Below are 16,902 nucleotides of genomic sequence, written 5' to 3' on the forward strand. Positions count from 1 at the left end.
GGGGGATGTTTTAGACTTTGAGATGAATGTAATTGATTTATATATATGCTATGTTGTTGATTTCCGTTGTTGATGTCGTTGTATCATCTGATGTCGAAGTTGGGGAGTGTGTCATAATTGTTTTAGGCACATATGTTGTTGTTGTAGTCGCTGTTGAAGTTGTATGTTGATATACACAAGTTGAGTCCATTTGCATACTCACATATGTTGGGGGCTTATGCCCTGGAATGTTCATCATTCAACCCGTTGGGGGCTTATGCCCTGGAATGTTTATAATTCACCTGTTGGGGGCTTATGCCCTGGGATGCTTTAACCATCCAAATTGTTGGGGGCTTATGCCCTGGAATGCTTAGCATTCAACGCGCGTAGATTGGTACCACCTGCATGATACATTAGTTGTTGTCGTTGTCGCATTGTCGAATTGTTGTTGCCGTTGTAGCATTGTCGAGTTGTCGGTGTAGTTGTTGATAATGAAGTTGTTGTTGTTGCTGCTCTTTGTTGCGGAAAATAATTATGTTATTGCTATATGTATTCTTTATATACATTATTAATGATGTATGGTGTGATATGTTGTTGCTTTCATTAATTTGATGAATTATATATTATTATTATTGGATAAGTTTCTCACCCCTTCTGCTTGAAAATGTTGCCCTTCGTATGGGTAACTTGCAGGTAATGATGGCTTGTAGGTTGGTTGGCTCAAGTGTCTAGGGCTCTGATACATATTAGGATGGGGATTCATCGCGAATGTTTTCGTTTTCTTCATTTCTTTTATGTATCATATTTTTGGGAAAAGACTTAATAATGGAGTTTATCGTTGTTGAAAATAATGTTGATTACGTTGAGGCCTTTGTGCCAAGATTTTCCTTTATGTTGGATTTGGTTGAAATTGTATTTCCTAAAGAATTATTCCGCTGCAGTTTTGGATATATTTTAAATGTTGATTTAAATAAATAGCTATTTTCTATTTATGAAATTTTGATTAGCAGTGTGACACTCCGTTGTATGGTTTACTCTGATTATAATAATTAATATTACGTTGTTGGGAGAACGGGGTGTTACAAGTTTGGCACTTGTAAAAATGCTGTGAGTCTTTCGTTCAACTTTGCCAAATCTCTAAGTCTTCACTCCTTTATATAGAGGTGTGAAGGAGATGTTGTGAAATTGCCAGCACATCAAAGAGTCGTTGTTGAAGCTTGATCTTTCACCAATGATCTTTTGCCTGATTTGGTTGTTGTCCTATGAAGAACAAATTTGAAATCCATTCCTTATCCAAAGGAACATCATTGCAGGCGAAGCCGTATTCTGGAGCTGTTTTCTTGTCTTGTAGCGTGGACACAAAACAGAGTAGTGGAGAAGGTGGTTGTACAGTTCGTACAATAATACAATGTCAACGCTTTCGTCCAAATTGCAAGCACATGCCTTCAAACACCTTTGAAATGACCGTTGCAAAATTCCACTAATCTTTTGCTGTCCTTTGATGAATTTCGATCCATGACACAACTCTTGAATCCTTGAATTTCTCAAATTCAGTTGATCTTCAGCTTCTGGTGAAATGGCTTCTAATGAGGCAGCTTCTGATAATGTAGCTTCTGATGATGACGTGGTGCTTCTGGACCTCTAGTCTTCAGGAGCACTAATCTTCAGGAGCACTATTCCGTCAGGAGCGCTTTAGTCTTCAGGAGCACTTTACTCTCTTCAGGAGCAGCTTGACTTCAGGAGCGCTTTTTCTCTTCAGGAGCATATTGCCTTCAGGAGCGTCTAAGCTTCAATTCCGTTGATTTCATTTACTCTTTATTTGCTCATTCAGAACCAATTAATGATGTGAAAATATAGTTGTGGTCTTGTACACTTGAACAAATATTAGCTAGTCCAATTTACAATTTTTAATACCTTGTTATCATCAAAACTCTTTAAGGTTCATTGTTAAACACATTTTGTTCCAACAGAGCGCTTTTCTACTCCCTACCACTTTTGGGGAAGAAATAGAGCGCATGATGAATTCATTTTATTAGGGTTCGAAGAAGAATGGAGGTCGAAGTATTAATTGGTTAAATTGGGATAAGATGACTGCTTGTAAGGATCAAGGTGATCTTAATTTTCGTGACCTTGAAGGTTTTAACCTTGCCATGCTAGGTAAACAAGGATGGAAGCTCATCACAAACTCTTCCTCTCTCCTCACGAGAGTTCTCAAAGCTAAATATTTCCCTAGAAGCGGTTTTTTGGGCGCCACTATTGGTCATAGTCCAAGTTTCACGTGGAGGAGTATATGGAGCACTATTCTGATGTTATCTCTTGGCTATAGGTGGAAAATTGGTGACGGTAACGATATTAATGTCTGGAAAGACCCTTGGATCCGCACTCGTCAGAATTTGCGGCCTTTCACGACACCGGCAAGTAATCTTACCAACATGACTGTCTCCCAGCTTTTCAACCCAGCAACCAACACTTGGAATCGAGACTTTATTGCTTCTATCATGAACACACAAGATACATCTGATATTTGTAAGTTACCTTTGCACTCTCAAACTGATTCTGATACTATTATTTGGAATGCCTCTTCTAATGACTCATACACAGTCAAATCTGCCTACAAGATGTGTTTGAGTATTTCAGACCAACGATCAAACTATCATGTCTCGGGCGATTGGAAGTTGATATGGACACTGCATGTTCTACCTAAAATCAAGCACTTTTGTTGGAGATTGCTTCGTAACTGTTTACCTACACAGTCTAATTTGCAAGGTCGTGGAGTACCTTGCCACTCAACTTGTGTGACATGCAATAATAACGACCTAGAAGATGAAATGCACTTATTTATGCATTGTAAGTTTGCTATTGATTGTTGGAAATCAACAAATCTGTGGGGTATGATAGCACCGTATATGACATCCAGCGGCAGTTTTTCCTCTATTATCTTTGCCATACTTAGAGCGCTTGAGGCAGAAAATTATGCTAGATTTGTAGCTATCTTATGGAGTATTTGACGCGCGCGTAATGCTTGTTTATGGGAGCAAAAACAGTCAATGCAAACACATCTTGTGTCATAGCATTGGATATTGTTTGAGACTTCAAGTGGTGCAACCGTCCCAACGATAATGTGCAGCCTACTACTCCAGTATGGTCTAAACCACCGACGGATTGGATCAAGTGTAACGTTGATTGTGCCCTTTTTGAAGCTGAAGGAAAATTTGGTGTTGGTATTTACTTTCGAGACAGCCTTGGACAACTTATCCAAGCTCACTCAATGGTTTTTCCCTCTATCCCAACTGCAGCTGAATGTGAAGCTACAACCATACAACAAGCCCTCCAAATTTCTCTTGATCTTGGCCTCAATCGGGTAGTATTCGAAACAGTTTGTCAGCTAGTTGTAAATGCATTCCTTGGTAATAGCTCATATGTGAATGAGTTAGAATTTTACTCTCTAATTGATTGACATTGATTGATTGATTGATGTGTAGTTTGTTGAGATATTTCTGCTACATAAAATATTAGAAATTCAATAAAAATTCAAAAAAAAATATCTAGTTCATAAGATCAAAAGTTTGTTGAGATATTTATGTTAAATAAAATATTAGTTTTTAAAAATAGAAAAAATAATAAAAATATTGAGAATGAATGTGGAAGTGACACATGGCATAAAAAACTTACTTTAAATATATACTATTGATTGATTGATTGATCTGTAGTTTGTTGAGATATTTCTGCTACATAAAATATTAGAAATTCAATAAAAATAAAAATATTGAGTGCGTAAGATCAAAAGATTGTTGAGATATTTGTTAAATAAAATATTGGTTTTTAAAAATAGAAAAAATAATAAAAATATTGAGAATGAATGTGGAAGTGACACGTGGCATAAAAAAACCTTACTTTATATATATACTATTGACACGTGGCATAAAAAACTTTACTTTACATATATACTATTGATTGATTAACCAATTCAATTATCCACAAGGCATATAAGATCGAAAACAAACATCTAGAATACACATATTAAAACATACGATTTAAATAACAAATAGCCACATATGTATCACTTAGGCTTTGATTTCAATTTATAGTATTTTAGCAGTATAACCAATTATCATCGATGCAAAAGGTAAACTTATATGCATATTAAAATATATCAAAGAAGAATAAATAAATCAAAGCAGAATTGTGTACCTTTCTTAGTATTTATTATGTATGTGTTTCTATTACAAATGTCCCATATTTATAGAACTAAATGTGTTAATGAACTAAATGCTTGGCTCAATGACTAATGAACATCCACCATACTTTATTTATATAACACTCGTTTTATTTATTTATTTTGATTCTCGTAATACAGATAGATAGTTCCGGTACTTATTTTAATCACTTGTTTTATTTATTTATTTAAGTTTTGTCCAAAAAGTTGAACGGTAACGACGGAAGTAGCAAGGAAGTTTTGTAGACCATTTTTTTTTGTTTGTTTATTTATTTATTTAAGTTTTCTCCTTTTTGTGTGATTGGTCAACACGGCTTATAGGATGTTGCAAGCAAGTTTCACATACTATTTTTGTCATTAGTTTTCTCCTTGTTTTAAAGAATCCACCTCTTCTGTCACACAAATTACTCATTCATATTCTTCATTTTCAAAGTCTTTGTTCATCCAACTTCTTTTAATTCTCATGGCTATGCAATCACCATCCCGAGTGTTCCTCAATTTCAGGGGCAGTGACACTCGCAACAATTTTACGGGTAATCTCTATAAGGCTCTTATTGACAAGGGAATTCGTACTTTCATGGATGATAATGATCTTGAAAGAGGAGATGAAATCACACCATCACTTGTCAAGGCCATCGAAGAATCTAGGATTTTTATTCCCATATTTTCTGCCAACTATGCATCTTCTTCATTTTGTTTGGACGAACTTGTCCACATCATTCACTGCTACAAGACAAAGAGTTGCTTAGTATTGCCCGTTTTCTATGATGTAGAACCTACTCACATACGACATCAGAGTGGGAGTTATGGTGAGCATCTTACTAAGCATGAAGAGAGGTTCCAAAATAACGAGAAAAACATGGAGCGATTGCGTCAATGGAAGATGGCTCTTACCCAAGCTGCTAACTTGTCCGGCTATCATTATAGTCCTCATGGGTACCCCACTTTACTTAAATCTTGTTTTTCCTTTTTATAATTTATTTCTTTAATTTTTATGCCTAAATAATCTAACCTTAAAGCTTAAATAGGAACACATTTTCTATTAATGTTTTTAAAACAAGTGGAAGTTATTTATATTTCAAAAAAGTTAGAATTGCATAATATTTTCTCAATAGATGGATGTAATTTTGATTGTAGTGTATGTTCTAACTTATCTTATTGGACATGAATAGATATGAATACAAGTTTATTGAGAAGATAGTCGAAGACATTTCCAACAATATCAATCATGTTTTTTTAAACGTAGCCAAATACCCTGTTGGATTACAGTCCCGAATACAACAAGTGAAATTGCTTCTTGACATGGGCGCTAAGGATGAGGTCCGCATGGTAGGACTTTTTGGTACTGGAGGCATGGGTAAATCAACACTTGCAAAAGCAGTTTTTAATTTTGTTGCTGATCAGTTTGAAGGTGTATGTTTTCTTCACGATGTGAGAGAGAATTCAGCTAAAAATAACATGAAACATCTCCAAGAGAAGCTCCTTTTAAAAACAACTGGATCTGAAATTAAGTTAGATCATGTTAGTGAGGGAATTCCAATCATTAAGGAAAGACTATCTAGAAAGAAGATTCTTTTGATTCTTGACGATGTTGACAAACTGGAGCAGCTAGAGGCTTTGGCTGGAGAATTTGATTGGTTCGGTCCTGGAAGCAGAGTCATCATTACCACTCGTGATAAACACTTACTAGCCTGTCATGGGATTACAAGTACACATGCAGTAGAAGGGTTGAATGAGACAGAAGCTCTTGAATTGTTGAGGCGAATGGCTTTTAAAAATGACAAAGTTCCTTCAAGTTATGAGGAGATTTTACACCGTGTAGTTACTTATGCATCTGGCCTTCCCTTAGCAATAGTAACAATAGGGGGCAATTTGTTTGGAAGGAAGGTAGAAGATTGGAAGCGTACATTAGATGAGTATGAAAAGATTCCCAATAAAGAGATTCAAAGGATACTTAGAGTAAGCTATGATGCTTTGGAGGAAAAGGATCAGAGTGTCTTTCTAGACATTGCTTGTTGCTTAAAAGGGCGTACATGGACAGAAGTCAGGGAAATACTTCATGCTCATTATGGCCATTGCATAGAACATCATGTTGGAGTGTTGGCTGAAAAATCTCTTATAGGCCATTGGGAATATGATACTTATGTGACCTTACATGACTTGATAGAGGACATGGGTAAAGAAGTCGTTCGACAAGAATCTCCTAACAAGCCTGGAGAACGCAGTAGGTTGTGGTTTCACGATGATATAGCTAACGTTTTAAGAGATAATACGGTAAGCAAAACTAATATTTAAGAACAATTTTTTGTTTTAGCTTTAGCCACGACTTTGATCATCCTGCCACCTCATACTAGTGTTTTTTATTCATTTAATTACGTGTATATTACTCTATATAATATTCGTATTGCGATTTATTCTTTTTTTATTTTGTTAAAAGGGAACAGGGAATATTGAAATGATATATTTCAAATCTGATTTAAGGGGAAGAGAAATAGAGTGGGATGGAATGGCTTGCAAGAATATGACAAATCTCAAAACACTTATCTTTGAATATGGTAACTTTTCTAGTGGTCCTGGGTATCTTCCAAGTAGTTTGAGATATTGGAAATGGACAGATTGTCCTTTGAAGTCTCTATCTTGTATTTCGAGCAAGGCAAGTGAAATAACTTCATTTTTCAATTGTGTATATTGATAATTCACTATTAGATTATAATTTTAATTTCAACTTATTTATTTGTTTTTTTATGTAGGAGTTCAACTATATGAAAGTCTTGACATTTGACTATTCTCCATATTTAACCCATATACCCGATGTCTCAGGTCTTCCAAATCTAGAAAAGTGCTCCTTTCGATATTGTGGTTGTTTAATTACAATTCACAACTCGATTGGACACCTAAATAAACTTGAAATCTTAAATGCACATGGTTGCAGCAAGCTTGAGCATTTTCCACCCTTACAGCTTCCCTCTCTTAAGAAATTCTATATCTCTCACTGTTTGAGTCTCAAGAATTTTCCAGAATTATTATGCAAGATGACAAATATAAAAGATATCAATATAGATTGTACTTCCATAGAAGAATTGCCATATTCATTTCAAAATTTCAGTGAACTTCAACGGTTAACAATATCTGGAGGGGGAAAGCTCAGGTTCCCAAAATATAATGATAAAATGAATTCAATAGTGTTTTCAAATGTGGAACATCTTGACCTCACAGACAACAACCTCTCAAATGAATGTCTCCCAATACTTCTCAAGTGGTTTGTTAATGTGACATTTCTAGACTTATCGAAGAACAATAATTTCACAATTCTTCCTGAGTGCCTTAGTGAATGTCACCATCTTAAGCATCTTTATTTGAAGTTCTGCAAGGCTCTTGAGGAAATTAGAGGGATTCCACCAAATCTTGAAAGGCTTTTTGCAGGCGAGTGTTATTCATTGAGTTCCTCAAGTATAAGAATGTTAATGAGTCAGGTTTGTTGTTTTTTTATTGCACTAGTATTTGACATGTAGTATTTCAGTTCATAGTGTAATTATTATTCTTTTTATATAAACTAACAGAAACTACATGAGTCTGGATGCACCCATTTTCTATTCCCAAACACAACGGAAAGGATTCCTGATTGGTTTGAGCACCAAAGCAGGGGGAAGACAATTTCTTTCTGGTTTGATAAAGAACTCCCTTCTATTAGTTTTACTATTATTATTATTATTCGTCAGAACTACTTCTTCCCAACAGTCAAATTCTTTGTGGATGGATATGAAAAAGAGATAGTGGTCAATGATACTTTGTTGGATGGCCATGCAACTTTGTTGCATATAAAATTGGAAGAAGATAATGAACTCGGTGAAAGACTTTTGAAAAATGAATGGATCCATGTGGAGTTTAAGTTGGGGGCCGGTTATTGGTGGTACGATGAGGAAGAGATACTCGAAAATACGCAAATGGGAATCCACGTGTGGAAGGAGAAAAGCAACGCGGAGGGGGGTGTGAGATTCATTGATCCTTCATTATCACAATTTATGCCTCCTCAAAAAAAGCAAAGATTGGTGGAAGTGGGAGTTTTAGAGAAAGGGGAGGAGGAGGAGGAGGAGGGTTTTAGTGACACGGAGGAGGATGTAATATTGAGCAATCCTAATAATAGAAAGACTTGGGGTACATTCCTTAGTGTAGGTCCATCATAAAGCAACACGGATGTAAGTTTAGGTCTTGGGGTACACGGATGAGATTGAAATATTAAGCAGTGCACAAGATGTAAGAAAGATGTTGGGTACATTCCTTGGTTTAGGTCCATCATAACGTTAACCGTCTTCTTGTTATTCTCTCAATCTCAACATTGCAGGTTTGTGCTTTGCTGTTTATACTTTGTATAAATGTTGATTAATTTCTGTATATAGTCAGTTACAAATTCAATGTTTCTTGCTGTAGAAGTTTCTTAAACCATGAGACATGATGTAACACACCGATACATGTAATACTATTAAAATATATTATTATCTCAAAGTACTACCAATGTCAATGAATCAGTGTCGGTGTCTAGTTTGGTATCCATCACTGTGTTGATGCTTCAAAATTTCGAAATGAAAGTTCTGAGTTTGCAAGTGCTTAAAGGTCAACAAGTAGATTGTCTTACCATAACTATACACGTTTCATAAACTTGTATTGATCTCATTAATTATGATTCAAATTGGAACTTGTATCTCATATCTCATCTAACTAATGGCACATGTTTTTATCTAACTATTACATAAGGATGATTCAGAGGCATCAGAAGCAATCAAGTCTGATGAAAGTTTGGGAATCCATCTCTCGCGGCCTCCAGCTATACCCCTTTAGTCCAGAACTTTTAAAAGGTGTGGTGGAAGTTGGCCACTTTCACACAGCATCTAAGAAATTGAACAGATCCAAGATTAATGTTGTTTCAAGTAAGTTTCTTATACTTTTAAAGAATAAATGCTTTTAATCATAATCTGAAAAAGAAATTGATTATTATACCAAAGTAATACATTTCTACATTTGTCAGGAAACCATTTGTAGCGGCCTTTCTTTTTGCATTGTCATAAGAGATGTCTAGAGTTGGTTCACACCACAAAATCCGTGCGTTGCTCGAAAGGGAATCAGGTAATCATATGCTTTGCAGCTCAGTTGTACTTTGATGTTACCACATTGGGTATGAATTGAACATTTCATGTGATCCTTCTGCAGCTGGACGTATTTTCTTTCGTTCGAACTTGTGTTTAGATTATTTCTGTAATGATCACAAAATGTTCCCTCTTTTCAAAAATGTGGCAAAAACAATCGCTATTTTGTGTTCTGACATAGATATTTGGTAGAACTAGAAAGGACTATAGATATATCTTTCCATGGTTTCTAAACTATAATGGAATGAGAAGACTTGTTCTATACTAAAAAATTTATAATGAAATGTGTCTGCTGTTTAGTTTCTATATTTTAAGTTGTTGCTATTGTTTTTGACTTCGACAACAATTGATTAAAGTTACGCTATTTACTACTTTGGCATTAACAGCAACTCGAGACATGAAAATAAAGTACGGATATAGGACAAAACTCCACTTATATGTTTCCGCATATATACGTTATAACTAGTGATTGAAGTCCATTTTTTGAACTTACTGCAGTGGTGGTGACAGTTGTCATGGTACCATTTTCCTCAGATGGACTCATGACTCTTGAGTCGTGGTAAAACCTATGGACCTGATCCGGGTCGCGGTGCAGAATTGAGTAATACTTCTCCACAAAAGCATTGCCAACCATCTGAGGGGTTGGGGTTTGAACTGCTTCAGGTACCGCCATCTCTATAACATAGACAAAATAGTTTATTTACAAATACCAAGTTACTTTCAAAATCAAAAACACACAAACACGGGGTTATTATTTACAAATACACGACAAAAATTCAGTCCTCATTGGCCATCAATACAATCCACGGATAAAATAAATAGTTTAATTGGCATGCACCGACAGAGTGAAAATTTTACATTGACATCCAATGAGAGATCACAATACTTCGACGACTCGTTACTAAATAGTGGATTTAGATTGAATGTCGGAGTAAAACTGTTTTACACATACCGTGCATATCCTTCAAATCCTAAAACAAATGTCTTGAATTTAACCAATTTATGTAAATGTGCATACCAGGTCGAAACGAGTATGAAGTGATGGGTTTCTCAAACTGAACTCCGTCCTTACTGGAAAGGAGCTTTCAGATCTGCAAGAAATTATGTGGGATAAAGAAATAAATCTGAGAACCGGCATTTATGAGATCCTTTTGCAAGAGTCGTGACTTTTGTTCTCCAAAATCCAAATCAGCGTTCCTGGTGAGACCTGATGTAATTTTTTATGGAGGATGTTTGTGCTGCAGATATTGTTTGAATTTGATGCTTTCATTCCTGTACGTTTAGAGGCATGCATTAGATTATAGAATCAATACCATTTTAGAAGCAAATGTAAATTATGGAGGCCAACCTTGGATAATGTATTTGAATGTTTAATGTAAATATATACTGAAAAAGCAAATATCAGGAACTTCGATCTTGCTAACTTTAGTTGTTCAATGACTGTTAGTTTTCTGATTATAAGATTTGGCTATTGCAAGGGTGCATAAAAGGATAGAGAATAGAGAGGATAGGCTAAAGATGTACTGAAGATTTGTGACATGCCTATACAACTTATCCCCTAAATCATAGTGTAATATTTCTTATGCTAAACTGACAGAACAGAGGGGATTCCAGATCACGGGACACAATTTCTTTCTGGTTTTGTAAAGTAATTCCTTCTATAAGTTGTATTATTTTTCCCTTTCTGAATCCGTCCGATTCAAATGAGAAAGTAGTCAATTTGTCTGTCATGGGCTATGAAAAAGTAGTCTTGATTAAATGATGTGATCTGAAGCTATCACTAGCAGAGTGCAGTGTGGCATGACTAGAAGAGAGAGGAGTCACGGAAAAGTGATTTCTGTTATTGACTCGGAACCATTAGTAGTTTCAAATTTCAACAGATCTAAAATATAAGCCAGGACCATCTGCATTATACAGAATAGAACACACATCTCTATAACCTTCCATCACCATGAACTCTCATTTTATCAGATGAAATTTTTCAGTATCCACATATGATGTATGTCCTGAGTAAACTAGCATTCTTTTTTTTTTAATGCAGAATAATCACCAACATATCTACTTGTTGATTTGTTGCAAATAGCTTAAAGTGGTTCTGTAATAAAGTGATTTATTGTCACATAATCAAGTGACTTAGAAGTGTTTCCTTAGAATACTCTTGCTGCTGCATAATGAATCTAATTTTACTAAGCTTAACTGTTTTAGACCTGAGTTGGACACACACAATAACCACAAGCATGTTACTTATATTTCTGTGTAACGAGTAACTAAGCAGGTCATGAAGTTGTTACGAGGAACACAACTTACGAGGAATACTTGTAAGAGGCATGATTCTATTTGCTGCTCAATTGCTGATTTTGTAGTTTTAGATGTGGATTTTATCTTGAATTTTAGTTTAAATTGTGTATACAACTTTACAAATACAAACTTTCGTAGCCTTTGCATCAGTAATTAGTAATCTTTTTGGTGGGAGTGTTTTGTAATTAGTCTATAATTAGACAGTTATAGACTAATTGCAACGGTGTTACAAGAGGTCTTAATGAAAGCATATTGAGGGGGAAAACTAAATTTAGCATGATTATTGAAAGACATAAAACACCCTTTACAAGTTAATACATAGAAATGTCTCAAGAATGTATATTATATTTGATATGTCTATTGTTAGTTGTATAATGGGTGCAGGTGTGAAGAATCACAGCGGCAATGTGGGTGATATTTGTGAGGGAACATAGGGAAGTCAAAAGATTGTAAAGTTGTGTTGTTTTGCTATATCAGTAAGTGCAACAGTTTTGAACTTCAACTGCATATGGATTTGTCCAGCTTTGGCTATTGCAGTCAACTGAGTTAGTTGCCACATGCATTGTTTAGATCATATTTTACATGGAGCTTATGTTGCAGTTGGAAACAAAATTGTATTTGTTGACGAATGCATGTTTTGGTGAAATTGCAAAAGTTGATGCCTCTGTACTGCTGCCACTTTCCTGCTATCACTATAAAGCCAAGGTGAAGTCCTACAGGCTGTTGTGGAGGCCGTGATAGGAATTTGCCAACAAGTCTTCTGGTCTTGAACTGTACAAAGATGGCAGGTATTCACAAAGGATTTCAAAGCTCTACAAAGTTGATGGCTTGTTGTGTAGGTCAGGGTTATGGACTTTTTTCTTATTTTTTTGGTTCTTCATCTAAATCTCTATGGTTGGTCTTTTCTACATATGATGGTATAATAGATGTTTGTTTAAAGAGGATGATACTGCAGTGTTGTTATTACTTCTAGCGTGGCATTTACATGACTGATTTAGTCTTTTCTAACTAATCAGGGCTGCAAGATTTGGAGGACTTGCACGGAATTATGATGGAGCATTTCAATTTGGATTTTATGGGAGTATAGGATGGTAAAATATTTTCATACAGAGATTCATGCTCTCCTTGTTGGTCTCAAGTTAAGCTGGCAAGCTGGCTTTTCAGAAGGTTATATGCTATTCTGATTTTCTTCATGTGGTTCAGTTAGTATCAATGGGCATTCATCTCTTTCACCATTATGCCAAATATGTTGGAGATTATCAGAGCTTACATGAAGAAAGATTGGAATTTTTCTCTCCATCAAACTCTTCGTGAGAGCAATGCTTGGGTAGATATTCTAGCAAAATTGGGAGTTAATCGTATGGATACCTTGGTTACGGTCTACGAGCTGCCACAGTTCCTCTCCTCGGCTTTGTTAGTTAACATTGTTGAAAAGGTAGATGGAAGAACGCAAATGGATTTGTTGAAACCACCACAACCCCTTATGTTGATACCTTGCATTCTCATGTTACCATGCCTCCATTCCCCGAGTAATACAGTGGATGATTTCAATCAAATCCTGGTCTCCTTTTTAATGTGATTGTCATGTGCTATATGCTAATAAATAAGAACTACAGGAATGTGTTAAGCTGTATACCTGAAATAAGAGGTTAATGCAGAAAGTGAATACAGTGAGTTTGTGCTTCTAAATGTGTTCTATCTCTTTATATCAAATTGGTGCAACTTTTACGTTCTTTAACATTTATTATGCTTTGGTTAGATGTTAATTAATATATCTATTTTTCCTCTTCAAAACAAACAAAAACTAGAGAAGAGAATTGTAATGAGACATTTTACCTCTAACCATTATGCCGAAAAAGTGTTACAAAGTTGAATAAAAAAAGAAAATATTTTACAATGAAACTACAGTTCATTATGTATCAATTTTAAAATCCAAGCAATGAGAGGGAAGGTGAGAAGGAGAGTCCCTGCAACCATAGCCGACCACATCAGTGTCATCATCCCGCTACTGTTGCGCCTGAGTTCCACTGTCTCTCCACCATATTGTGTCGTTCAGTCATCGCTGGTGTAAGAGAAACCAGGTGGTCGTTTTGTTGCCGTTAGTCCGCTGCTATTATTTTTCCCTCTCCTGATTTCTCCCTTCCACTCTCATGTCTCACATATCATCTCCCTCCATTTCTTTTTCTATCTGTGATTGTTAGCATAACAATGCAACAAAACATGAGAGTTGGCATGTAGCCAGAATGAGAAAAATGCTGCTATAACATGTTAAAGTTACCAAACATGTCATAAGAATTGGAACGACTAAATGTCATGCTTAATATTTTGTGTTTTACTTAAACAAAAAAAAAAATGAACTCTCACATAGAAGGGTGAGTGAGCTTGTCAAGTCCACTTGTATGTAACTTGTCATTGCTCAATGAACAGAACTTTGAGCAATAATTGTGCGGTACACATTGTCAGAAGCATTACTTGGAACAACTAGGATCATATAGGTTGGACCTATAATAGAGAAAAGAGAAGGCAGCCTTCTGAGAGTGTGCGGGCTTGCACACTTATCGCGGAAGATTAAATTGATAGAGCAAACGGCAGAAAATATCTTCATAATCATATATCAGATAAGAGAAAATTGGGAAGGATCAAACACATCATATTCTGTAATGGCCTACTTTTGAGCACTTATATGAAATTCAAAATAAATATCCGACCTCCATACGTGATGTTACGTTGAACTTAAGCTACTTATGAAATGACATTCTTGAAACCTAAGGGGAAATGACAATGCTTCTTTAAACTTTTTTGGAAGCAATATTCTGTCACACTCCTATACAATTTAATCATAAAAGACAAGTGGTGGAAGTGAGAGTAGGCGATGGTATTTCAGCCAGTAATCATAGGATAAATGAGCATTGCTGTAAAATTCAGACTGAACAAAGTAATCAAGAAGATGATGTATTCAAAGATCATACTGAAGAGCACAAAGCATATACCGCAAACTGACCAAAAAACACAGTTAATAAAGATTTGATATCAGCTTACTAAATGTGCAGCTTACTATAAAAGAAAATTTTCATGGACATTGTATTTCACGATAAGAATTTAGTTAAGATTGAATCCAAATTCATTCAAAAGAAATTGCAGCATCTATAAGTTCATCCTCAACTTTGCCCCCTTAAAAGGAAATTTCTGTGTGAGATATATGCATACAAAAGAAATTCGAAGAGAATGTTCTTAAAGAGGAAACTATGCCAATGGGAGAATTATACATTGTTATTGACTGAAGTTTATATGATTATAATCATCATAACTTATAACTTGACAAAGAAAAAAGAGAGATGTGACATAATGTTATGTGTTTCGCTAACTCGGTGTTTGTTTGTTTGTGATTTTATTAGTGTTTTATTATGCAGGGTGCCGTGCAGGAAGCGTTGTTTGTGATCAGCAACATTGCAGTGCAGGGGATATTGCGAGGACCTATGTGAAGGGATCAACAACCGGGTGGATGCCAACGAGAAGAAACTGTCTTGATGAGTCAGTCTCTGTCTTTCAAAGTTACTCACAGTTCCAAAATTATTGCCAAAAAAATGTTGAGAATTGCAGCAATAGCACCAAGAACACTATCTGGAACACTAAATCAGACGAAACCGTGTTCATATTTTACAGTTTGCTCCCCTCTCTATTGCATCATATTTCTTTCCCCTCTTACATAAGTTACCAATAAACTATCTGTTGTTTCTACAAAATGTTTTTTATTGCTCATCAGATTATAAAGTTTTCTATATATTAGTTATTTCTACATAAAACTAGAGGTCATTCAGTAAAGGCAAAAGATCATTCATTTTATTGATATGGAAATCAGATAAGTTTGCAAATATAACGAGGGTAAACATTCAAAATAAAAATGCAAAAGCAAGATCAAATAGTTTCTTAGTTTACTTCACAATAATTGTGATATTCCGACAACCACAATCATATACTTCTTTGTGAAAAATAAGAAAAATTTGCCTTGCTTCGATATTTGTACCATAGTTTATTTTATCTCTTATCTCAATATTTGTGTGTAAGCTGCATTTTACAATGGCTTTCTTATTTTTGTTATTTGATGAAAATTTTTATAGGGGCGAAAACTTGAAATTTAAAAATTTTATAGGGACCAAAAATATATTTAACTTTTTTTTGAAACATAAGGCTTTGGTAATATTTGCATATTTACTACTTGAGTTCTCATGATGCTGCTGGTTGAATAGAAGTCTGCAGCTGGTTGTTGCGACTGGGGGCATATGGATGTTCTTATATCAGACCTTCATTTGATATATTCAAGGTCACATTTCTCTTTGCATCCACATTGTTTCTATTTGAAAACTTGGATAATGATATATGTCCCGAAAAAATTACTCGCGAAGGCATCACAACTCCCGACAGCTGAAGTTCATTTGTGATGGTGTAGGGAACGTTTACTTCGCGATGAATAGCACTGCTTTGAACTTTTAGGCAGCATCTAACTTCGGTAATGGTATCATTTTTTTTAAATCTCAAAGAAGCCAGAAAAGGGCTTTAAATTAGTCCCACATCGACCCAAAAAGTAGCAAGGTATTGTTTATAAACTTTAATGTATACCGTATATTATATGTTACTTCGTTAAGGAATGGGGAGTAACGCGATGTTCTCTTAACTAGTTTTTAATGAAGAATTGAATATTTTTTTCAAGGTTTAATTGAACTTTTGGTCCCTGGTTAATTTCTTGTTTACATTTTGGTCTCATAACTCGTAAAATCAACATTTTAGTTCCTCTTGTATTGCTTGTCAGTCAAAAAGGTCATTACTTGTTAACTTTAACTTTAAATGTATATGGTGGACCAACATTAAGAATGATCCACTATAGATCATATCAATTTTTTTAATTTAAACCGTTTAATCTTTTTTTAAAAGGATGACCATTGGATTACACAGATCTACTTTATCTTTTGGTGAGTCAACAACAACTAATTAATTATTCTTTTCTTTATCTTCTGCCTCACTCTTCTTCATCATCTTCAACATTACATTCATCAACACCATCATCATCTTCATATTTTTTCCAGCAAAATCCAAAAACTAAATGAAAGTAAAATGCGAAAAGTACTATCGAATAATCACATGATTGCTAAGTCACCGTCTCCATCACTCCACCTTCATCTTCCTTCCAAATTCTCAATTTGCAAATTCACGAAGCCCCAAACAATGGTTCCACCACCACCAATTCTCATCACTCCACCTTCATCTTCCTTC

General features: G+C 35.2%; 2 protein-coding genes across 13 annotated transcripts in view; both read left to right on the forward strand.

Moving 5' to 3' along the window:
* The window catches only part of LOC146917238 (TMV resistance protein N-like), a 66,778-nt gene that overhangs the window by 22,173 nt on the left and 27,703 nt on the right, over window positions 1–16,902 (forward strand). The gene's annotated exons all lie outside the window — the stretch shown is intronic.
* LOC146917239 (TMV resistance protein N-like) overlaps window positions 4,497–16,902 on the forward strand; it is a 36,829-nt gene continuing 24,423 nt past the window's right edge. Inside the window, exons 1-10 of one of the 12 annotated variants that reach the window (XR_015015507.1) lie at window positions 4,497–5,131; window positions 5,368–6,469; window positions 6,633–6,848; window positions 6,946–7,668; window positions 7,756–8,368; window positions 8,484–8,537; window positions 8,958–9,120; window positions 9,219–9,316; window positions 9,835–9,999; window positions 10,358–10,759. Coding sequence is in view for 4 of the 12 variants with exons in the window: in XM_085719033.1 (XP_085575159.1) it covers window positions 4,659–5,131; window positions 5,368–6,469; window positions 6,633–6,848; window positions 6,946–7,668; window positions 7,756–8,368; window positions 8,484–8,494 (3,138 nt within the window). In the remaining 8 variants the exon portion in view is untranslated. Of the gene's footprint in view, window positions 5,132–5,367; window positions 6,470–6,632; window positions 6,849–6,945; window positions 7,669–7,755; window positions 8,369–8,483; window positions 8,538–8,957; window positions 9,643–9,834; window positions 10,000–10,357; window positions 10,760–16,902 lie in introns of those variants that run through there. The other 11 variants (XR_015015510.1, XR_015015509.1, XR_015015513.1 and 8 more) reach the window with 11 other exon arrangements.

Source organism: Medicago sativa, chromosome 6 (genome assembly GCF_051527215.1).
Source record: "Medicago sativa cultivar Bolivia chromosome 6, Bolivia_mono, whole genome shotgun sequence".
Classification (NCBI taxonomy): domain Eukaryota; kingdom Viridiplantae; phylum Streptophyta; class Magnoliopsida; order Fabales; family Fabaceae; genus Medicago; species Medicago sativa.